Source organism: Archocentrus centrarchus, chromosome 24 (genome assembly GCF_007364275.1).
Source record: "Archocentrus centrarchus isolate MPI-CPG fArcCen1 chromosome 24, fArcCen1, whole genome shotgun sequence".
Lineage (NCBI taxonomy): Eukaryota > Metazoa > Chordata > Actinopteri > Cichliformes > Cichlidae > Archocentrus > Archocentrus centrarchus.
The window spans coordinates 9,086,341-9,109,591 of record NC_044369.1 but is presented as its reverse complement, the minus strand read 5'-3'; the positions used below and the strand labels follow the sequence as shown (position 1 = coordinate 9,109,591).

Below are 23,251 nucleotides of genomic sequence, written 5' to 3'. Positions count from 1 at the left end.
AAATGTTAACATGAAGGGAATGGGAACAGATTTCACGGAAAAGGGCAGGCAGTGGATTCTAACGATCCACTTTCTGTGTACTCTAACAGTTGGCATGCACAGTGTCTCCCTACAGACATCTGGGATAGGGGAGGCGAGGGGAGGGGAGGGCTGGGTACCAAATAAAGCAAGGAGTATGGACCACAGATATGGAGGGGACATTCCAGGTGGAAGCATAGCCATATCAGCATTATCTAAATTTGCTATTTACCCCGCTCAGTGTGGACTGCCATCGATGGGTTTTTAAAATGACAGGAAGGAGACAAACAATACACGAAGACATAAGCAAAAAGAGAGGACATTGAGTTACAATACCAAGAGATATGAATATATCAGCTACTAGTGAAAAACAAAGACATGCAGTTAAAAAAAAAAAAAATTGTCTTTCGACAGGGGAAAAAAAAAAAATCATAGACCTGGGTTGTATCTAAGTTCCATCTAACAAGATGAGGACCAAATAAGAATTCAGTTATGGTGAAAAGTTTGTAACGTTAACAGAGACGAGTAGTAACAGTGAATTGTTAAACACAGAACTCAGTGGAAATGTTTAGCAGAGGACTGAATGATGAGAAAAAACAAAACAAAAAACAGACGTAGTTTGATGTGAGAAGCATCGAATGAAGAGTGCTTTTGTTGGAAGTTAGAGAGTGATGATAGGTCTTCTTTTAATGCTGGACCATGTCCTCTAACACAAAATATTTTTATCTAACCTACCGCATTAATATCTAAAAGACTGACAAAAAGCCACACTGTACCCAACATAATCCCATATGTTTCACTGAATACAATCCTATAATATATATATAAATACAATTTACTCCTATTTTGATTACTGCAAAAAAGACAATCAAGACACCACACTGACAAGCAGCAAACTATTTCTATTAATCAAAATTTGCATTGATAGCAATGAAATTTTGATTTCAAAGGCCATACGAAGAATACTAATTAGCATTAATTAAGAGCTTTCAATAGATGCTGATGTTAAACAGTTGGCATGGTTCAGCATTAGTTCAGTGAGGGGGGAGGGTACTATGTTCTGTTGTTTTGTAATCAAGAATATTAGGTGCTTCAACAGCAGGTGCCTAGTCCTGAGAACCTCAGGATAAAACTGTCACAAATGTGGCGTTTGAAAGAGGAGACGAGTCGATATCACATAATGCGTCTGATGAAAATTCACTTCACTTACTTGAACCTTCCTCTGTCACCATGCCGAGTCCTTCTGCTTTGTTCTGTCTCTCAAATGCATTCAAGTCCAAGACACTAGGAGAAGAAAATCAAAATCAAATATAAGCATCTGATGTTTGCATTTGTTCCCAGCAAGAACAATATCATGGTACCTACCTGCAAGACTGCATTAGTCCTGAAAGACTCTTGAAAAAGCCTGCATCTCTTTTTTCTTTCAAGTAATCAAGCATTTTCTGTGATGGGCGAAGTAAAGCATTAAGCACCTTCTTGTCAAAAGAAACGCAAAATTAAACTGGTTGCATACACAAATAATTCTGAATGACCTCACCTGCTGAACTTGCACGTTGCCTCCATTTAGGATGGAGATGCCCAGTTTGAGGGTGCAGGTCACCATGGGGCCCAGACGACCTGAGGGCAGAAATGCAAGTTCAAAACCTGAGGTGTTTAAAAAAAAAATTTATGAGGCATAATCTCTACAAATACCTGCATGCACTTTTCAAAACACAGTTAATAAAGTAGATCAAGAACAAAGAAGACGTGGACGATCCATTTAAACAACACATAAAAACAAGGTATGGAACCTTAAATGGAGAAGATGAAATCGATGATAACTTAGACCTCAGAGGAATAAACAGTCCTGTAATGTTGAGCAGAGCAGCCTTACAGTTCTGCTGTAAGGCTGCTTTGGATACAACAGTAAATCAGCTGAGGAAGAAACGGATCATTACCTTTACTGGCACCGATCATCTGCAGCACCATTTCAGCAGCCCCACGAGCGTGCAGCCTTGCCTGCTGATAAAGGATCTTCTGCTTTTCCATCTCCTTTTCCTGAGGGACAACATGCACACACACACACATACATACACACACGCACGCACGCACACACACAGAAATGAGGAAAGGTACATTTTAAGGAAACTGACCAGCTTTGCTACCAAGCCCCCACCAAGGTACCTCAAATGTCTTTTCTTTCCCTTCTTCCTCTTCTTCTTCCTCGTCCTCTGCACAGCTCTGAGAACACAAAAAGCTCACTTCAGGGTTTGATCTAATTTACCAACTGACTAAATTTCATTTACTGATAATTGATAAATTAAACTTCAAAGAACACTACCTTTGCCATCATGTCTGCATACGCAATATACAAAGGATCTTCTTCCAAGTGACTGAAAAAAAAATCGAGTCATATTGTGTTGCTATCATATATTCTGCTAGTTAAAGTTCATGTATTTCTGTGCCGTGTAGTTATAACATCAGACATTTCTGGCAGCAGAAAAAAAAAATAAAAGCGGGCAAAGAAAAATGGAGATGGATAAAAACCACAACAGGCCAATTGTCCATTTAAGCTTAGACTGATGAAAGACTGCTACACATTTACAAAGCAGACTTTTAACTGTCTCACCTTCTCTCTGTCAGAGCGTTGTGGCTGAAGTGGAGAATGAGTTGGTGGAGAGGGTCAGGCTTGATCTCAGCCACCTCCTCTTCCTCCTCTTCCACAATCTTCATTGGGGTTTTCTGCACAGGAGTGACCAATTAGCTCTGCTCTGATTACTACAACGAATGAGATCTTTGATTCATCGACATCTTTACAAACTCACTGACACATTCACACATTTGTCCAAAAACACTGAAATGAGTTGTTAACATTCCCCTAGTACCAGCATGCAGATGATGTCTGTTTTATTTTTTTTTTATCCTGGTGATCCGTGGACAAGGACAAGAAGTTACGAATGGCTCATGAACAGAGTAGGAGCAAGTTTTCAAATGCATGCATGTTACAGCAAACAGATGCAAGCAGTAAGCCATTTGGTGATATGAATTCGAACATGAGGAATGATCCAGACAGCAAAGGAGCCTAACAAAGAGGGACTGTCAAAATGACATCTTCAAGAGTCCAAACTAAATTGACGGTGAAAATAATCTTCCCAACACGAACAGAGAATAATCTAATCATTCTGCATGTAAAGCTTTAATCTTTAATCAATGAGAAAGGTTTTTTTTTTTTTTTTTGGATGAATTTGCTGCACATCTGCAAGATCTAATATGAGATATGATCTTCACATGACTACGCGAGCATGCCACTGACATCACGGCCACAGAAAGAACTGTAATTTCACCTTCACACTCACACTACAGACTTACAGAGTACAGCAAAAATACAACTGATGGGTTGGATCCAGATCGGACAGCCAAACAGCTAGTGACAGTCTCCTACTGTAGTGAAAGGCCCTCCTTACCACTGCTGTCAGAAAGGCATAGCCTGCTTTTCTAGAGCTGTGAGTGCCGGAGCTGGCCCTGTGTCTCCTGAGTTGATCATGCAGCCTCTGACCCCTGACGGACCTCTGTTTGAAGGGTTTTGCACGCCTAGAGCGGGGGACCCTGGGTGCTTTGGGCGAGGTCCCCACCCGGGCGCGCTCCCATGGCTCAACGGGCGTGGAGCTAAAGAAGCATTCGGCAGACAGGACTGGCAGAGGGGTGCCAACGCAGGGCACGTGGGGCGAGGGCAAGGCTAGCCCAGTACTTACTGCCAGATCCTGAACTAGCTTCTCCTCAAAGGAGTACTCCTCTGCCTCTATCCAAAGTCTCTCATAGGCCGGGATGAAGAGGTTGATAGCACGATGCCTGGGGAGGGGGAGGTGGGGAGGAATGAAGGGGAGTAGGGGAAGGTAGAGTGGCATTAGGGTAGGTTCTGGTGAGTTTTTGGTGGAGACAGGAAGGAGAGATGTTGGGAGGAGGAAGGGGTTACAGGAAGTGCATTTCAGGCAGGGTGGTGATTGGTCAATGTGGGGTCCACTGGCTCTTCTGACTGGTCATGTTTGGTCTCTAAAATACCTGCAGTTACTTCATCATAGGAGCATGCACACTTTAGGAGGGGTGTGCAGTTTTCCAACACATCTGTGACTCTGTTCAGCTTCTATTTCTGATTGCATTTATTAGATTTACAAATCATACGTTCCTTCCCAAAGATGTCCAGGTATGTTGTAAAACTGCACAACGTTTTAAAGATGAAAAACAAATCTTTAAATCATTACTATAGCAGGAGTCAAAAATGGCATAAAATGACTTTTTTTTTGTCTTAGTGAAACCAGGCATAATGTTGGAAACCAGCTAATCAACTTATCAAAATGATAGATTTCTTTCTGTCTTTCTTCATCTTTCCCTTCTTCATTGATTCCTTTAGGGTTCACCTGAAATGAAACAGAGGCCTGCAGCTTGCAGTGTGTGTTTCCACTTTCCAATAAAGTTTGTTTCAGTCAATTCTCAGGCTCATTCTAGCTGACCAATCAGAATCAACAGTGCAGAGACAGTTGATTGCTAGGCAGAGATCGGTCCACAGCCTGGTGGATGAGGAGGGGAGGTTGAACAGATGAAGCATTCGCCCCGTAGTTTCACTTTACCGTCAGCAGGGAGAACAGGCGGTCAAAGCTGGAGGCTTTGAATGCCCTTTCCAGCCAAACCTCCCGATAGCCATTCAGGAAGTAATTATTAATTTTGTATCTGAGGGAGGATGAGGTAGTGTTATGCAAGAAAACAACACAGAGGAGAAAATGTCATTAGGGAGGAGATGAGGGGTTTACATGGGCACACAATCAAGAAAAAAAATGACCCCCACCCTCCCATGGCTACTTGGTGATTGCTTGTTATGTACGGTTAGACTGAGACAAGGCAATGTCTTAACTAGCTTATTTAAACAAAGAATGCCAATATTTAATTATTGACATTTTAAGCATTGTCAATAATGTGACAGGTGTTTTAAAAAAAAAAAAGCCTCACCTGGGTAGATTGTAGAGCGGAGCCATGCGGAAACAAGCCACTACAGCACGTTTACGCTGTTTCGACAGCAGCTTCTGCCACACGCACTTTTTGTTCCTAAGAGGCTGCTCCACCTGAGAGATAACATTAGACACATGTGAATTTACATGGGTACTAAATGTAGCTTTTTATCTAGCCTTGAAGACTCCTTATTCTACAACCCCAATTCAAAAAATGTTGGGATGTTGTGTAAAATGTAAACAAAAACAAAAGAAATGATTTGAAAACCTCAGAAACCTATGTAAACAGTCTGTAAACAGTCATGTATGTTTATATACAACCATGTGACATCACTGCAGCATACACCTCATGTACAGTAGCTTGATTGTGCCTTACAGGGTTGATTGTAAAAGAAAAAATAGGAAGGTTAGTAGGTAGATTGACTGCTCATAAAATAAATCTCATTATAAGATGTTGCAACGGCATAGTGGTCACATGATACAAAAAGGAAACAAAAATAGTAAATTCCTTCATTTGAGAAACTGAAATGAGTAATTTTGCTTGAAAATATTCTAGTATATTTCAACGTCCCGTGATGTACTGTCAATATGTTTTTACCTGCTCCAGGTGGAAGACTGCAGCAGAGATGCTCTGGACTCTGTCCACTGTGTGTTCTGGGTTTGCCGGTTCTTCACTCTTCACCACAACATCTTTGTACAAGTTCATCTGCCACTGGACCGCTGGATCATCAGACTGCAACACATAAATCACTCAAATAAGGACAACAAAAAGCAAAGCAAATCATGTGTAACACTATAAACACATCATTTATTACCTAATCTACTCTGAACTATAGGAAACAATTTTACCTTGTCCTGGAGATGGAGATTCTGACGCAAGTGCAACTTCACCTCATCATCTGTGTCTTTCTATGAGGGGAAAGGATGTTGAGAACATTGAAAATTACAAAGCAGTGTTATTACATTATTTCTATAAACTGGGGCATCAGGTTATCAGGACTGAATGATCTTAGTTTTTGTTTTAAATATACACACAAACACATCATGTCTCAAAGAGAGATTTATAGAGCTTATTTTTTAATGCTTTCTGGATAATATGGATTAAGGAAACAGAGGCTCAAGTTGACATCCTGAAAGAAGTGCGGCTATTAAAGAAAGCGTCAGAGTAGGATGAGTGTAATCCTGATGAAACAGACTATACATGGATACACAGGCACCACTCTACCTGTAGACCTACCTTTGATGAGGGAAAGCTGCACGTCAGGCCTAACTTTCAGCTTCATTAAAATCCTCCATCAGCCAAATTTTATACCTAAAATAACCCATAAGGCTGATTCAAAGACAGCTGAAAGGGCCACATACTAAGACAAACTGGACATGTGGACTTCTGCATTCCCTCCTGAAAAATGTTGTGTAGATGGTTTAAATGTCTTTGTTTCAGGTCCTAGTTTGTCAGCTCACCAGACTGTAGCGTATTTTGGCCAAAGAGATGAGCTCTTGGTCTCCTGGGGTGCACATGTTGAGGCCGATTGGTAGCATCTTCTTCAGGGCAGCTACGATCAAAGAAGTTTGAATGGAGTAGTATTCACCACGACGGCGCTTGTGTTTCCTCTCCTGGTCGCCACCCGTCTACAGAGATTAAAAAAAATATACAGTACCAGTCAAACGTTTGGACACACTTACCCATTCATAGTGGGTAAGTATATATTTTAAATGTATCTTTCTTCTTACCATCTTATTATTTAAATTCTTTTAAAATGAGTATTTAGATCAGTCTGAAGCCTGAGCTTTCAGCTCACATGGATTACTTGTACATATACTGACTTTGCTATTTTGAAAATTTGGCCATTATTAATATATATATAATGTTAGCATCCACAATTCTTAAAGTATATATAAAATTTATATAAATCTGAAAGTAAGAAAAAACATAATATGTTCACCAGGCCCTCAAAACAATAGTTCAGTAACTTGCCCAACAATCCTTTGGCATGCAGACTTGAAGCAGCAGGGATCAAACCCCCAACCTCCCAAATAGTAGGTGGCTTACTCTACCTCCTGAGCTACAGCCACCCCAAATAGTAATGACTGTGCTGCAAAAAGTGCTTCACCTCCAAACCATTCAAAAGATGAATCACAACTGAGGGACCCAAGTGAAGTGTTTCACCATAAATCAGTTAGCAAGCAGAGTCCTTCAAAAGCTGAGGAGCAATTTTTTTCCACTATGAGCAATCAAACCAAAACACCCTGAGAGTTCCAATAAATCAGCCAAAACAAATAAAGATCCAACTCTCACTGTGTCAGCTGGCTGAATGGCTGCCGGACCACACACTGTCATCATCTAGATTTATAAGAGGCTTTATTGTGACAACAATGTCATACATCGTAAACCTCTGGTGTAGATGTGAATTTGGGAGTTGATTTATACAACAGCTACATCTGCATGTTCGTCTTGTTTGGCACATGTTAAGGGAGTGATTAAAAAGATCATAAAAGTGCTGGTGTAAGTAGGTTCTCTTTACATTAGCAGAGCCTGTGTTATTGGAAAACCATCAAAGGATATTCAGGTTATGCTTTCCCAAAGTGCTGACATAATAAAGGAAAGAAGAGCTACATGAATCCAAATTAAACCCAGAGAAGACTGAGATGCACTTTCCTTTATCTCCATGATTCATGACATAAGTGAAAAAGAAAGTGTGAAAAAGCAAGTTTTCACGGGACTCTATGCAGCCCAATGGAAAACTTTTTCACATCACTGTACAATAATGTCATCTCCAAAAGGAAAGAGTCTTGAATGAAAAATGTTCATGTTAGAAATTCATATTAAAAGATGCTACAAAGTATAATTATTGATATCTGCTAACTCAATCTTTTTTTTTTTTTAAACATCTCTGTGTTCTTTTGTCATCTATGTGTCTTAATGTCACTCAGCTGAAGCTCATTCTTTCCTAACTAAAGATATTTTAAAGCAACTCTCAAGCAACAAGTTTCAATTCAAATGTTTCTAAAGCAGGAACAAAGAGTTAGCTAGCAACATAAAGACCCGTGTCCCCATCTTTACCTTGGACATCTTAGTCTTGCCTTCACCAGTTAGGAAGCCCAAATTGTTGATTTCATTCTGAACCACAAAGTTTTGCTCCTCACGCTTAAAGTTCTGAATTCAGAGGACAAAGAAATAAAGTGAATCCAACTAATCAGTTAATCTTGCTTTCGCATCTCTTATTGTGAAAGACGGGACAGCAAGACTTACATGTGACTTGCACCACAGGATGAAAATCTCAGCCACCATCCTAAAGAGCTCAGTGGAGTCTGCATCCGGCTCCTTCAGCCAACTGGACCTGGAGTTGACAAAGAGATAAAGCATTTTCAGCCAGATATTTCAGGCTTTTTGAGTTTGTTCCATTACATTGAACAACCAGCACTTCCCATTTGTGAAAAAAATGAAGAGGAGAATCAGTTATTTAAGTAATTACCTAGTGACATTTAATGTTGAACATTTATGAAATAATCACTAAATAATCCTTGCAAAAAAAATAAATAAATAAAATAAAACCACTAAAGTAACAACTCATTCTAAGTATTTTGCACCTGTTGTTGTCCACATAACGAATGAGCATGGGGTAGAAAGCATAGAGGTCCCTGCAGAGCACAGCAAACTCATCCAAGATGAGCAGCTCTGCCTCCTGGTTGTCACCTTTGCTGTCAGCTTTCAGCAGCTCCTCTTCAGCCACCACCTGCGTATGCAGCACATCAACAACTCATCCTTGGAAATCAGTTCGTTAGTATAAATGTCTTCACACATCACGCCTTCAGAGCCAGTTGTAATTATCCCGTCTCGCTGTCCTCTCTCTGAGCAAAGAGGTATTTTTACTTTCCGAAAAAGATGTGAACGAATAAAAGGCACAAGGCAGCTTCATATATACACCTCAACTTCAGCAGCTATTAATGCAGTCAGCAAAAAAATCCACTTTAACCACAGGCATCACTGTAACAGCGTGTACAGTATATTTGAAGCTCTCACCTTCACTGTCTTCTTCTTTAATTTATCCAGTGTGGGCAGGAAATGGTTTCTCAGCAGATCTGCTCCAGCTTTGCAGATGATTGGCTGAGAATAGACTGTGGATAAAGATCCGGAAATGATTTTCTGGGCTGAGAAACTGACGTTTTCAAGAATAAGTCAGCCTTTGTGAAGAGTTTGAATCACAGGTTTAAGGAACACAGGTGCAAAGTTTTCCCTGTCTCCCTGGAGAATATTAGACAACATCTCCAAAAAAAAACTTATTACATTCTCAAGACTGGAACACAGTTACTGATTTCTTTAATAATCTTACTGGGCACTTACCTGCAATCCTCTTCATCCAGGGGGCATCATCAATGCCCAGGTTGTTGTTGAGGATCTTGAGGATATTTCCCAGGATGATGCTGAGGTGTTCAGATGTCACCATGGTGCAGCAGTCAGTATCTGGGGGTGAGTTCTCCGGACCTTTCTCCCACCAGTAGGAGAGATAGTTACACAGCATGGGAAGGATTACCTCTATAACCTGCAGGAGACAGGCAGAAGGGAAAAATGTCTCAATCAGAGGAGGCAATTAAAACAGATTCCCAATTACAGATTACATATGTGAGATTATCAGTGCACAACCTCCAGTGTTGATTTTAAGGCAACATAATATACAGCTTTATTTTGGCAAACATGCCCAGAAAAATTATGTACATATGTTTGTCTTTATTGTGTACATACAAATACTTTAAACTCAACTCTGTCTAAGTTTTGTTCAACAAGTTAAAGTTAGATTTCAGTTGAATAGTAAAGCCTACTTTTTTATTCCCACCAGTTCTGCCTTACTGTACACAAAGTAAAGGGTTCATTATGTCTTTATATAATACTTAATTGAAGTATTTTAAAATATTCAAATTTTCCTAAATTGTGTTTTTAAGGTCACAATAATAGTAAATAAATAAATAAAATACCAGTTCATATTTGGACATTATTAGCCTTTAAAGGTAAAGTCAAAATTAATGGAGCTGAGGCTGAGATATCCTGACTTCTAGTCCCTTTTATGTTTCACAGTGGATCCCACACTTCCAGTAGTGCAATGCATATACAATAGTCAATGCTTGCAACTAAAAAAAATCAAATTCTTTGTTTAATAATATTAACCCTTGGGAGATCCTTTAAAAAACTTACATTCGTGATCCTAAGGACAAAATGTGTCCTCTTCCTAAAAACCGCAGTAAAAATATTATAAAGTAGTATTTTTTCCACTTTAAATGATCCAGTCTTTTAAAACTACTTCAGCTTGAAATAAATATATCAAATATTACATATATTTTTGGGTATTTTAACCCTTCAAAGGCCAGTATTCTTACATACGGCCACTGTTTTTTTTTATCAAACATCCAAATAACTAAAATAATTTACATAAAATACATTTTACGGAGGAGAGGAACATGGCGGTGCAAATGTTAGCACTGTTGGCACACACCAAGAAGATAAGAAGGTCCTGGGTTCAAATCCACCTTCTGCCTGGGGCCTTACTGGGTGGAGTTTTCATGTTATCCACATGTATGTGTGGGTTCTCTTAGGGGACTCCAGCTTCCTACCACAGTCCAAAGACATGCAATTTGTAGGGATAAGTCATTTGGTGATTCTGAATTGCCCATCGATGTGAATGGTTATCTGTCTCTCTGTCTTGGCCCTGTGACAGGCTGGTGACCTGTGCAGGGTGTACCCTCCCTCTCGCCCTATGGCAGCTGGGATAGGCTCCAGACCCTCTGTGACGCAGAATTGGATAAGTGGAACCAAATGAATGGAATATTTGATTTTTATTAGGCCATGAGATGGTAAATGATTGGCAGCAATATGTTTTTTCATGCATTTTTTTTGTTTTTCCTGCAGTGACAAATAAAAAAAAATCATACTTGAGGTTCTGAGGACAAAAAATGTCACCTTCTCAAAAACTGCTGTAAAAATATAGAGCAAAAGAGAAAGACAGTGAGAGACAGGGTGAGTGAGAGACAGACAGGGTGGGTGAGAGACAGACAGGATGGGAGAGTGTAGAGCTATGTGTCGGTCTGTGATTGTGAGAGTCCAGCTAAGGTAAAGCGGAGACTGCAAATGGACAAACTGTGGTGGTCTTTGCATGTAAAATGCATGTAAAATTCCCATATTTGCATGTAAAATTCACGCTGCTTCTTACTTCTACATTTACTGATGAGAGAGGGGCCTGCAGCAGCACCTTGTAGATTTGAGTTGATTCATTTTTTGACCTGTAAACACCATGCCATGTGCTGTAAAATCTTGTCATCTCCAAAAGGGCTAATCCTGCACTACTGTTCATTCTTATAGCCATGGCTGCAGTGCAGGTGCATAATCTACCTGAGTGAGAACCAGAACAAAGTCCAATTTTGTTTTGGTTCTTGCTGCTGAGGCCTCTTTGAAGCTCTGAAAGGTCCCTCGTTGTTTATTATTCTTGAATTAGGTTTATAAAGCAGAATCTGGCCTTCAAAGAGAAAAGACTTGAAGTTGGACATCACACACACGCGCACACACACACACACGTGCACATGCATGCCCGTGCACACATATACACACATACACGATGATCCAACATCAATAGTGACACACACTTCTTACTTTGGGAGCAAGAAAACCTTGCAGAAAACAGTAAAAAGTGTGTAATTTTGATGCATGCATTGAATGGTAAAAAAGTAGCGCCACCTGGTGGACAAATATAAAAATCAAAAATTCAAAGTCAGTAGTCCAAAATAAAATCTTAATGAAAAAGACTGCATTGGTTTATGTGAAGATAAACGTGTGATCAAAAATGTCATTTTCAATGGTTTTGAATGGGACATTTTGTGTCCCTAGGATAACGAGTGTGACTTTTTGAATTGCTAAGCTAATTTAGGCTATTTTTAAAAACTGATTTGACAGTTCTAAAATTTGTTGAAAATGATTAACCTTTGGCAAGTTTGAGTTATGTTCAATCAGCACAGACAAAATGGCAGGCAAATTAAAAAAAAAAAATGCAAAATGTCCCTAAGATCTCCTAAGGGTTAATATCCCATAAGCCCTTCAGACCTGTGGCATATCACTGTAGCGAGCGCCAGACTCTGACACATCGTTGACGTCTTTGAGAAGTTTGTCAAGACGAGGCATCTCTGGGCACATTTCCTCTACTGTGTCAGGCATACTCAGGACTGGAAAAGAAAAACATTCACCTCGATTAATCACAAAGCTACAGTGGGGTCAAATAATTATTTGATCCACTGCTGAATTTGTAAGTTTGCTCACTTACAAATAAATGAACAGTAAGTATTTGATCCTCTACAGCCCAGCCAGAATTCTGGCTCCTACAGACTGGCTGTGTGCCCATGTGGCACACATTATATTCAATCACTCAGTCAATCACTCAGTCAATTACAAAAACTCCTGATCTCAGCTCGCTATGTGTATAAAACACATCAGTCCACAGAATCAATTTCTTCCATTTGAGCCTCTTGACCACACACGGGCAAAACCAAAATAGCGGTCAAAGGACGTCCGCAACAAGACTGTAAACCTGCACACGGCTGGAGTGGGTTACACGACCATCAGTAAAAAGTTCAGTGAGAAGGGGACAACCGAAGGTGCAATTTGGAAATGGAAGAAATTTGAACTGACTATCAATCGCCCTCAGGCTGGAGCTGGAGGGGACCAAATACTTATTTCACTCAGTGACATGCAAATCAATTTATAACTTTTGTGTAATATGTTTTATTTCTGGATATTTGGTTGATATTCTGTGTCTTCCATTAAAATGAAATTACCATAAAAAGTAGAGACTGCTGATTTCTTTGTAAGTGGGCAAACTTACAAATTCAGCAGGGGATCAAATAATTATTTCCCTCACTGTGTGTGTGTGTGTGTGTGTGTGTGTGTGTGTGTGTGTGTGTGTGTGTGTATTTATTAATATGTAGAAGGTTGGCTGTCTTGAAACAGCTAAATAGCTAAAAGGTATACACAACATCAGAAGATGGCACAAACTGACCAACAACAGTCAGGTTAAAAGAAAAAGGGGGGTCAGGAGGAGTCTTACTGGCTCGTTCTCGGGGGGTCTTGGTGTTGAAGACAGAGAGTGGGTTGTGTGCATTTAGATGAGGCTCCAGGAAAGCTACAGGAATGGCTCCAACCAGGGTTGCCAGGCTCTCCCCCAGTGCTGGCAAATGCCTATATATTATATATATCAACATGTAAATTCATATAATGTGAAATCACTTGATGAGCACACAAAAAAAATGGTCAAAATGTGCAAGACGAAGTCCTGCTCTTCTGGGTGGAAGATAGGTACCAGATACGGGCATGCATTTTTTCACTTGGCCAAACTGTTCTCATTCAGAGCAGCTTTTTAAGGTTTATGACCATATACCAGTTTTGGGGAGCAGTGCCAAATACTGTAACTGGAGTTTTTAGTGAAAGACTGTGTAGATTTTTTTTCCCCTTTTAACTAGATCTATATTAAATATGAAAATGTGTCATTTCAATCAGGACCACTACAATGAGATGTCCATTATTTCCATCTGCAGTGGCGACATGGTTTTGTTCTCTGAACTAGCTCCTAAGGTAGGGAAAGCGGCAGCAAAACACCAGCACAGAACAAAGCAGGAATCATTCACAACATATATGACACTGATTAAGTAAGAAACACCACAAAAAGGAGGACCTGGGGTGGAGGTGGGTTTGCAAAGTGGCTTTCATATTGTTAGCCTCATAGTATAATAGCCTAAAAGTCATATTTTGGGCAAATTGAGCTATCTGCCTCAATGAATCTACAGTGTTAGCAAAGTAGAATTAGTATGTTAATGAAAAATCTTATCAGCCACGTCCTAATTATCTGTGTATAATGCTGTTTTTCTGTATTAGAAAAGTTTGGACTCCTACCTCTCCACAAACATGTTCTTTCCTGTTCCCAGAGAGTACAAACATGTCAGGATTCTGTAGCAAGACAACTGGACGTCATCCACTGAAACAAATAACAAATGCATCCATCATACACAAGCAAAACAAGTCACTTTAAGGGTGAATCAACCCTGAAAATGGCAAGAAAAGTAGAAAATTGCTGATTCTTAATTCTGGGGATTCAGTGAAACTGGGAATGTAAAGGTTTTCTTTTCTTAAATATCAACTGTTACCCATCACAATTTTTTTTATTGTATTTTATCTAATTATTTCACTTTTCTCTGGACCAACTGTGCTGAGTAACAACAGCATGAAAAAAAAATCCCCAGTAAAACACAAACTCACACAGCAGGTCCACTCCAAACTCATATGTTTTGATGTGTTCAAAGAGGGCAGTGAGGATGGGCAGCAGCGCCACGGTCACATAGTTGATGCTTTGACTGACACTCTTCATCTGGGCACGGGACTGCATGAACTTTCCCAGTTTCAGCATCTCCAGCAGCTTCTCTAAGTCCTCTGCTGCATTCTCAAAGAAGGTCTTGAACCCAGCTTTCACCAGCTCTGAGCCAGACTTCATAACTGTTCTGTGAGAAGGAGGAAACACAAAGGCAAGTGTGAATGCAAAATACTGTTTTTTTTTTTTAAGTTAGAGGTTTAAAGACAGTACGTGTGTATCTTTTATTAAGCTTTATTATGAGCCTTAGGAAGTAATATGCACTTACCTGGTGTCAAGTGAGTGAGTAAGGATGTGCAGACAGCTCACCATCATTGCTGAATCACTTCCTGTGGGATATATTTAATGTAGATACTTTAAAGAACTGAAAACAAAAAGGCACACAAACATATGAACAGAAGCAACCTTACCAAAGAGAGAAATCCTGTGTCTGACAAGAGCTGCCAGCTTACAGAACAGACTGGAAAAGAAAGGAGGCAAGAATAGAACTGAAGAAGAGTGTAAGGAAAAGCAACTAAGTGAAAGGAAACAAGAAAAGGCTTTATAAAATATAAGCAAGAAAACACTCTGAACTGCAAAAACATAACAGAAAAATTGGATTCCACACAGTACCTGGTGACCATCTCCTTCTCTTTATTGGAGGCACAGCCAGAACTACTCAGGTTCTTGCTAGGTGTCGACAGGAAGTAGAGACAGTGGTTCTTAAATGTTTGATCCGTCAGAGGAAGCAACACCTGAGGAGAAGAAATAAAAACTTTAATAATAATAATAATAATAATAAATACAACCACACATCAGTGGTTCAGTTGCAAACAGAACTCAAAAAAAAGAAAAAAAAGAAGTCCAAACCTTGGCAAAGAACTTGATTTCCTGGTCATGAGGTGATTTGTCTGTCTTCCCACTGGTGGCCATCGCCTCTGGATTAACAACAGTAACTGTTGTTAACAGTACTAAAAAAGTACATTAGTTTCTGTGTATATAAATGCAGCAGACTCACCGAGATGAGCAATGAACTCCTGGGCAGAGTCAACATACTTCAGCAACCTCTTAAGGAACTTGTAAGAAAAGCGCTTTTCCATTGATGATGAGTCCTGTTCCATGTCCTTCAAACCTCTGTGAGACAGAAAGACCACCGACTACTGCTTCAAAGACTTTTTCTTTGCAAGTATGGAAATACAGAGGATGTTAGTATGGAAACCTGTTTCCACTACTGAAAAACATAATACAGTTGCCTAAATTCCATCGATCCATCCATCCCTCCCCACTTTTCACTACTTATTTCTTTAATGAAGGAAAAATGTGAGTGTGAGGAGGCTGACCTTGTGATGGCATAGCCACTAATCTGCAGGAACTTGAAGAGCTCCTGGGCCTTCTCTCTGTCTCTGTACTTCTCTTTAGCTGTCAAGGTATCATAGGGTACCAGCAGTGGGTGGGTCCCTCCTCCTAGTCAGCCAAATAAAGATCATTTCAGGTGTTTTCTTTTCAACACAAACTCGACTGCTGTTCATTAAACTTAACTATGATTTGCACACCTTTGCTGACAAGTTCAGTTTTCTTTTTCTTGGCCCAGATGTTATGGTAATTTTCTGCAACCACCTCCACCATGCCCTGCAGAAACAGTAAAAGTGCAGGTTTACTCAATTTGCTCTTTGTGTGGTTTGCCTTTTTGTGCCAAGGATTAGAAGATATGTGACATTTCTAAAGAGTCAAATGAAACCCAACCTGTAGCTCTCTTGACAAGGTGACATTATGCAGATCCATTGGAGCAGGACTGAATCCGTTAATCTACAAAGTTAAAAAGAGACAATGTGTTAGAACAGAAAAACGCTTCCAAGGCCTTCAACAAAAATGATTCTCTCTGAATCATTGTGGTGCTTTTTGCACATTTTGCCAGCTAAAGCAAAATGTAATATAGAGGAAAGGGTACGATGGATGATTCTGATTTTGGAACAGTAAACAGAGAAGCTTTCATTGCCAACACTACTAGCAGACACCAAAGAGTTCCACCTACAGAAATTTATTTATTGCCCTTCCACTGTCATCTCTGCTGGATCCTAAAGATTTATCACTCACACTATTGTAAAACATATCCATGTAAATGCAGTAGAGATGATGCCAGTGTTCATATTTTTCTACACTTCACTTTTTTAGTCAAGCTTTTTGCATGTATGTCTGCATCAGGGACTATCAATGACATATTTCTTAAGATATGCTGAAAGGTTACTGTAGAATTTTTGTCGCATAATAATACTGCCTACCCAAGCTTTAAATGTGTGTTGAGTGCTTAGGTGAAAACATCAGCAGTAAACATATCTACTACAATTAGACTTTTGAGCTGTCCTTGGTACTGAAAGACACTTTTTATCCTTTGAGTTTAAACCAAAGCAGACACTTCTCAGTCCCCCAAATGCAGATTTCCATTAAAAAAGAAAAAAAAAAAAAAATGCACCACTAAAGACATTAAAGTAGTATCATTATTGATAACAGCCATTAGCACTGTTACTTCCTGTTTATTATTCTTGCATGACAACAGTGGACTTCCCATTTACTTTTTAATGGGCTCCTATTATAAATGATGTCTGCTTCCCACAGTGTGAATCATCAAAGATGACAACATTAAAAAGGAGTATCTAAGGAATTGTTGTCCGTTAGTGAGATAGTAAAGACGCATTACAAAAGGAAACATTTGTGGCAATTGTGGTGGTGAAAAATGTCATAATGACCAGAAAAGTGAATAAATTTTTCACCTGGGATTCCGAAATCTTCCGTTGTTTTTCGCTCTCTCGTTGCTGGAACATCGCTTCACCCTCCTTGGTCCTCTCAATGTTCCAGCCCATAGCCAACATACTCTTCAGTGACTCTCTCACTGGCCAGCGGTATGTTTCTCTTTCCTATAGAATGAATACATTCAAGTCTAACACTTTCTCTCTGACCTGTAAAAGACAAGCAGGCCTATATACCATGACTAGCTGTTACAGTTAAAACACAGGTGAAAACAAAGCTCAGAAAAACATGCATGTATTAAAACAGTAACCTGATTTTTTTTCCTAAATTTTAATAAAAAGTTACTTGCAAAATAATTACTAACTTACTTGCCAGTGAACCACTTCAGAGAGAAGGTTTTTTTTTGTTTTTTTTTTAACTAAAACCCTCTCTTGCCTGTAAAAGCCAAGATTACCATTAACTATTATTATTAGCTCATGGGAATAATATCCTTAAGAAATAGAAAAAAATCCAGCAAAGACCTGACAGGAGACCTGAGAGATGCATCTGACCCTGATCCATCTACTGGTTACCGAAGCCTCATCAGAAATGGTCTCAATGCCTGCTAGAGAACATCTGATTTTTCAGCATAAGAATGATGTGAAAAACACACAATGGACCTCAACACTATCAAAGCAGTGTGGGATCATCTTGACAAAGAACGAAACAAAAGGAGGCCAACATCCAAAGAAGAGCTTTGATTGTCCTTCAAGAAGCCTGAAGTACTATTCCTGAAGACTACTTAAAGAAATTGCATGAAAACTCATCTAAGAGAGTTCAGGCCGTGTTGAAGAATAAAGGTGGTCATACCAAATACTGACTTTCAAGTTTGTTAGAATTGTACAACTTTGTTTTTGCCGTATATACACTGTATATGTATGTTTGCATGTTTCAGTAAATCAGTGCATCCATTTCCCCATTTTCCTAGCAACATATGAAGAAATTAGAGATGGCTCAAGACTTTTTACATAGTGATGTGTGAGCAATAATGTGCTTGTACCTTCTCACTTAGAGATTTATAGGGCTTCAGCAGTGGATGGGTTTTGGCCTGCTCATCCACAGTGTCTCCATGTTTCCAGCCTGCTGACATCTGCAACAGTAATTTATTTCAGTTAATGTTTATTATGCTGTTTCAGCCATTTTATTGAACCAGAAAATGTAATCTACAATTACACCTTTGCATGTTTTTGCATCTCGTACTAATCATGTTTTATATATCAAATGTAAACACGAGTGAAGGAGACACTGAGATAATAAGGGGACTAACCTTCTCTGAGGACCACTTGTCATGGGAATGCTCTGCATATTTGTTGGCAATGTACTCAAGTTTTTCAGGAAGAGAGATACTGAAAAGTCAAGATTGTGTTTTGCGTAGTGAGCAAAAAGAAAATTTTAGAAACATGACATGAAAACACAGCTGCATTTTCAGATCACTTACTTGGCAGTGCTGATGGGTTTTGGGTCAAAGTTGCCCTGTGCATCCACTGATGCCTGCTTCTCCAGTGTTGCCCCTAAACTGGAATCCACAAAGTCTGGAGGCAGGGCTCCGGCGATCGCACACAGGCATGAATTGGCCATTTTAAAAAGTTCAGCATCATACTTCTACACAAAGTAAGAAAAGAAGAAAAAAGATGCTTACAAATTTCATAATTCTCTTTTTATTTTTTTCAGGACATATTTGCCAAGACAACTACCGTAGAGCAAACCCAGATTAAATGAAAGCTGAAAAAGTCCGCACCATGTAGTGACCTGTCACAGAATAATAAATGATTCAGCTCTTTCAGCTTTGCCTCAGCTGCATTGCTCACAAGCACTTCACTGAGCTTTCACTTCACTGCCTCTGACTACCGAGAACTTTTCTCTCAGGAGAGCCACACTCAAGTGTTGAAAACTCAAGATTTAAATAAATAAATAAATAAATAAGACTTAGAAGAAAAAAAAATAAAAACAGCAGGGAGCTTTACAACTGCAAATGCCACTAGACTACCAAACATTTTGTTCTGCAGAGATGCAGATCAGAAAAACACTTCTAGTTATGATACTTTCGATTTAAAGAAAAATGTCCCTTTGAAGAGCAAATACAGAAAATACAGAGAATTATTACAGCTTTATTATTACAACTGGATGCATGCCCTGTCAGCTTATCTTAAATAATAAATGCAGATAAATACATTTCTGGTTGTACCTTTTGAGAAAGCGAGTCAAAGATTCCCCAGAAGAGTTTCTTGGTGAGAAGGAGTTCCTCCTCAGATGCAGTGCCAAAGCTGCCCATACCAGATGGCAGACAGTAGTACTTCCAGTTCTGCTCATAGTGGTTGGTCAGTAGCTAGAGATAAGAAACACACACACACACACACACAAAAACCCCAAAAGAATTCAGGTTAAAATTTATTGAATATTATTGCACTCCAAATACACAAGTAAGGTTTTCACTGTGCATTAGACACTAAATTACCAAAAGTATTTGCTCATCTGTCTTCACACACATATGAATTTGAGTGGCATCCCATTTTTAATCCACAGGGTTTAATATGTCGGCTCACCCAGGGCAGTTATAACAACTTCAACTCTTCTGGGAGGCTTTCCATATGGTTTAGGAGTGTTTATGGGAATTTTTGACCAGTTTTCCAGAAGCGCATTTGTGAGGTCAGACACTGATGTTGGATGAGAAGGCCTAGCTCACAGTCTCCACTCTAATTCATCCCAAAGGAGTTCCATTGGGTTGAAGTCTGGACTCTGTGCTTTAAACACCAAAGTCACTCATCCATGTCTTTAGGGACCTTGCTTTGTGCACTGGTGCACAGTCATGTTGGAACAGGAAGGGACCATCTCCAAACTGTTCCCACAAAGTTGGAAGCATGAAATTATCCAAAATGTCTTGGTATGCTGAAGCATTAAGAGTTCCTTTTACTGGAATTAAGTGGCCGAACCTAATTCCTGAAAAACAACCCCACACCATAATCCCCTCTCCACCAAACTTTACACTTGCCACAATGCAGTCAGACAAGTACCATTCTCCTGGCAACCACCAAACTCAGAATCATCCATCAGATTGCCAGACAGAGAGATGTGATTAGTTACTCCAGAGAACACGTATTCACTGCTCTCGAGTCCAGTAGCGATGTGCTTTACTTCACTGGATCCAACCTTTTGCATTGCACTTGGTGATCTACGGCTTGGATGCAGCTGCTCGGCCATGGAAACCCATTCCATGAAGCTCTCTATGCACTGTTCTTGAGGTAATCACAGCCAGATTCTCATCCGTCCATGTAAGGACCACCATTGTCCGAGTCTACGCACCAACTGAGGAAGCAGACAATCCAACAAAAGATGGGTTCTATGACACATTGCAAGGCGTCATTGAGGAGTTCCCAAAGCACGACCTCAAGATTGGAGCTGTCTGAACTGATCATTGGCCCATTTGCTTCATCAACTCATTTGACAAACAATGGAGAAAGGCTAATTTTGTTCTGCAAGCACAAGGGAACGGGGATACCTTCTTTTGAGCAAAATCAATCTATAAGAAAATGTGGTGCTCACCCGATGGATGCACGTTGAACAGGATCACCACGTATGCATTAGCCAGCAAAGGAGGACAGACCTGCAAGACAGCAGGGTCTATGGAAGTGGTGATGTGGGATTCAATTCAATTCAGTTTTATTTATATAGCACCAAATCACAACAAGCAGTCAGGATCCGACCACATGAAGCTCAAGCTTAAGTTGAGAAGCCATGGAAAGAAACCGAAGCTCGTGCAACCATTTGCCACTGAGAAACTAAAAGACCAGAACATGGTGACCACCTTTGCACTCCAGCTTTGTTTTGAAGCCCTGAATGAAGTGATGGATATGGAAACCCAATGAACAAGCTTCAAGGAGACAATAACAACATGTGCCGAGAAAGCTATTTTACAGTGGCGAGGCATGGGGAAAGAAAAATGGATCCAAGATGGGACATGGGCGCTGATTAACCAGAGAAGTGATGCAAAGCAAAAACAAGATCAAGTGAGAAACCTCGCTGTCATGAGAGATGTGGTGCAGGAGTACGCCAGTTTGGATTGAGCAGTGAAATGCAGCTGCAGACAAGATAAAGATTGGCTCAAGCGGAAGTGCATGGAAGCCCAAAAAGCAGCTGATCAAAATGATACTCACATGCTTTTGTTGGAACTGTTGTATGAAACTTTATTTTGGTTGCTATGAATTATCATATCTTCTGTTTTTATAAGTTGATAATTTGTTTTCTATGTTATATTGTTGTCTCTTTTACCTTGATGGGGAACACACACACACACGTGTACCACGTATACGTATACCATATGTTGTAACCTGAGCTTTGTGTAAACACACGTGATTTGACTATGTGAGCGCCTGAAATAAAACAGCTGCGAAGGAGGCTGTCCCTCGGAGATCTTTTCCTCTTTGTTTGGAGAGAGCTCAGAGGACAGTTTCCCCTTGCTGCAAGAAAGATAAGAGTTGTGTGTTTTGTTCCATGTTTTATAAAATGATCTGAACCTATCATTTTTATCGCATCGTCAAACATCTTTTGAGTGTCTGGAAAACACTGTCTGCCCCAATCAAAGACAAGAATGGAAAGCTCCTCCTGACCAAAAAAGAGCTAGACGCACGCTGGGTTGAACATTTCCTCAAGACACTGAACCAGCTGAACCCTGTCAGCATGAACAATTCCAATCACATTACCAACGAACAGGTACTATGATGAAGCTGCCCAGCCTCAGCATCATCATTGCAAGCTGTCGCCTGAAACTTGCTAGACACATCATCCGCATGGACAACAGCCAAATCCCAAGATACAAGATATTCCAATCTGAAGGCAGACGAGGCAGAGGCTGGCCATGACTGACCTGGCGTCTGACTTTTATGGACCACCTCAAAGCACTCTACTTCACCTGGGATGAAGCTGAAGACCTTGCTGCTGGTCGTGACCGATGGAGAGCCCTTGCTGCCCAATGCGTGCATTAGCATGGGTGGAAAAAGAGACCACTTTGTGGCTGAGTTGCCGTTCCCAATGCTTCAACTTTGTTCTAATATCACAAACAGTTGACTGTGGAATATATAGTGGTGAGGAAGTTTCATGACTGGACTTGCTGCACAGGTGGCATCCTATCACAGTACCATTCTGGAAATCACTGAGCTCCTGAGAGCAACCCATTCTTTCACAAATGTTTGTAGAAGCAATCTGCATTCCTAGATGCTTGGTTTCACGCACCTGTGGCCGTGGAAGTGATTGGAACACCTCAATACAATGATTTGGATGGGTGAATGAATACATTTGTCATGTCCTGGGCCGGTGGCCCAGTGTTTTATGTTTTCTTGGTATGGTTTCCGTTTTCTCAGGTTGTTTTGTTATCTGTTAGAGTTGCCCTCAGTTATTTCTAGTCCCTCGTGTCTCTCTGTATTCTGTGTCAGGTTTGCGTCTCTGTTCCCTTGTCATACTTCCTGTTTTATTTTGATATTCGTCCAGCCCCTGTCTGTTGTATTCAGTTTTGCTTCCCTCTGGTCTCGTCTTAGTTATCAGTGTCACCTGTGTTCCCACCTGTTTCCTCTTCCCTCATCAGCCCTTCTGTGTATTTAAGTCCTGCGTTTTCTATGCCTGTTGTCGCGTCGTTGATGTTTTTGTGCCCACATGTTCCTGTGTTCCCTGTGCCTGCCCTTCGTCTCCCTGTGCCTCCCTTCCAAGGTTTTTGTATTTGTGTTTCCCCGGTGAAATAAATCCCCTTTTTAAGTTATGTTTGCTTCTGGAGTCCTTCATGTTGGTCCTTCCTCGTCCGTTTCCTCCCCGGCCATGACAGAACGACGCGACCATACTATGGACCCCACGGACACAAGGGGCCCCCCTGAGCAAGAAGAGAAGATCCTGGAGCTCAAGGATTTGGCCAGGAAAATTATTCATGCCACAAACGAACACAACCGGCTAATGCAGTTAGCTTTTTGCTGTGGACTGATCTCTTCCTCTACTTGGCTCCTCACCCATCCTGACACTGCCTCACTTGCTCATTCAGTAATCATGCTTCGGAAAAACCTGCAATATGACCTGCATAATATTGGCCGCCCAGTCCAGGGCAGGGATTCAAATTTT

At 40.3% G+C, this 23,251-nt stretch overlaps 1 protein-coding gene across 1 annotated transcript in view; it reads right to left on the bottom strand.

Moving 5' to 3' along the window:
• ryr3 (ryanodine receptor 3) overlaps positions 1-23,251 on the bottom strand; it is a 143,220-nt gene that overhangs the window by 16,697 nt on the left and 103,272 nt on the right. Inside the window, exons 52-86 of the mRNA XM_030721104.1 lie at positions 19,341-19,481; positions 18,594-18,757; positions 18,423-18,501; positions 18,156-18,245; positions 17,140-17,283; positions 16,115-16,177; positions 15,925-16,000; positions 15,712-15,835; positions 15,390-15,505; positions 15,242-15,309; positions 15,005-15,126; positions 14,803-14,852; positions 14,661-14,721; positions 14,284-14,522; positions 13,921-14,002; positions 13,079-13,209; positions 12,082-12,200; positions 9,340-9,538; positions 9,019-9,113; positions 8,586-8,731; positions 8,248-8,335; positions 8,059-8,151; positions 6,459-6,626; positions 5,847-5,906; positions 5,596-5,730; positions 4,999-5,111; positions 3,750-3,846; positions 2,627-2,739; positions 2,339-2,390; positions 2,182-2,238; positions 1,956-2,055; positions 1,556-1,635; positions 1,384-1,460; positions 1,229-1,302; positions 251-265 (exon numbers count right to left, since the gene is read on the bottom strand). Of these exons, the coding sequence (XP_030576964.1) occupies positions 251-265; positions 1,229-1,302; positions 1,384-1,460; positions 1,556-1,635; positions 1,956-2,055; positions 2,182-2,238; positions 2,339-2,390; positions 2,627-2,739; positions 3,750-3,846; positions 4,999-5,111; positions 5,596-5,730; positions 5,847-5,906; positions 6,459-6,626; positions 8,059-8,151; positions 8,248-8,335; positions 8,586-8,731; positions 9,019-9,113; positions 9,340-9,538; positions 12,082-12,200; positions 13,079-13,209; positions 13,921-14,002; positions 14,284-14,522; positions 14,661-14,721; positions 14,803-14,852; positions 15,005-15,126; positions 15,242-15,309; positions 15,390-15,505; positions 15,712-15,835; positions 15,925-16,000; positions 16,115-16,177; positions 17,140-17,283; positions 18,156-18,245; positions 18,423-18,501; positions 18,594-18,757; positions 19,341-19,481 (3,631 nt within the window). The remainder of the gene's footprint in view (positions 1-250; positions 266-1,228; positions 1,303-1,383; positions 1,461-1,555; positions 1,636-1,955; positions 2,056-2,181; positions 2,239-2,338; positions 2,391-2,626; positions 2,740-3,749; positions 3,847-4,998; positions 5,112-5,595; positions 5,731-5,846; positions 5,907-6,458; positions 6,627-8,058; positions 8,152-8,247; positions 8,336-8,585; positions 8,732-9,018; positions 9,114-9,339; positions 9,539-12,081; positions 12,201-13,078; positions 13,210-13,920; positions 14,003-14,283; positions 14,523-14,660; positions 14,722-14,802; positions 14,853-15,004; positions 15,127-15,241; positions 15,310-15,389; positions 15,506-15,711; positions 15,836-15,924; positions 16,001-16,114; positions 16,178-17,139; positions 17,284-18,155; positions 18,246-18,422; positions 18,502-18,593; positions 18,758-19,340; positions 19,482-23,251) is intronic.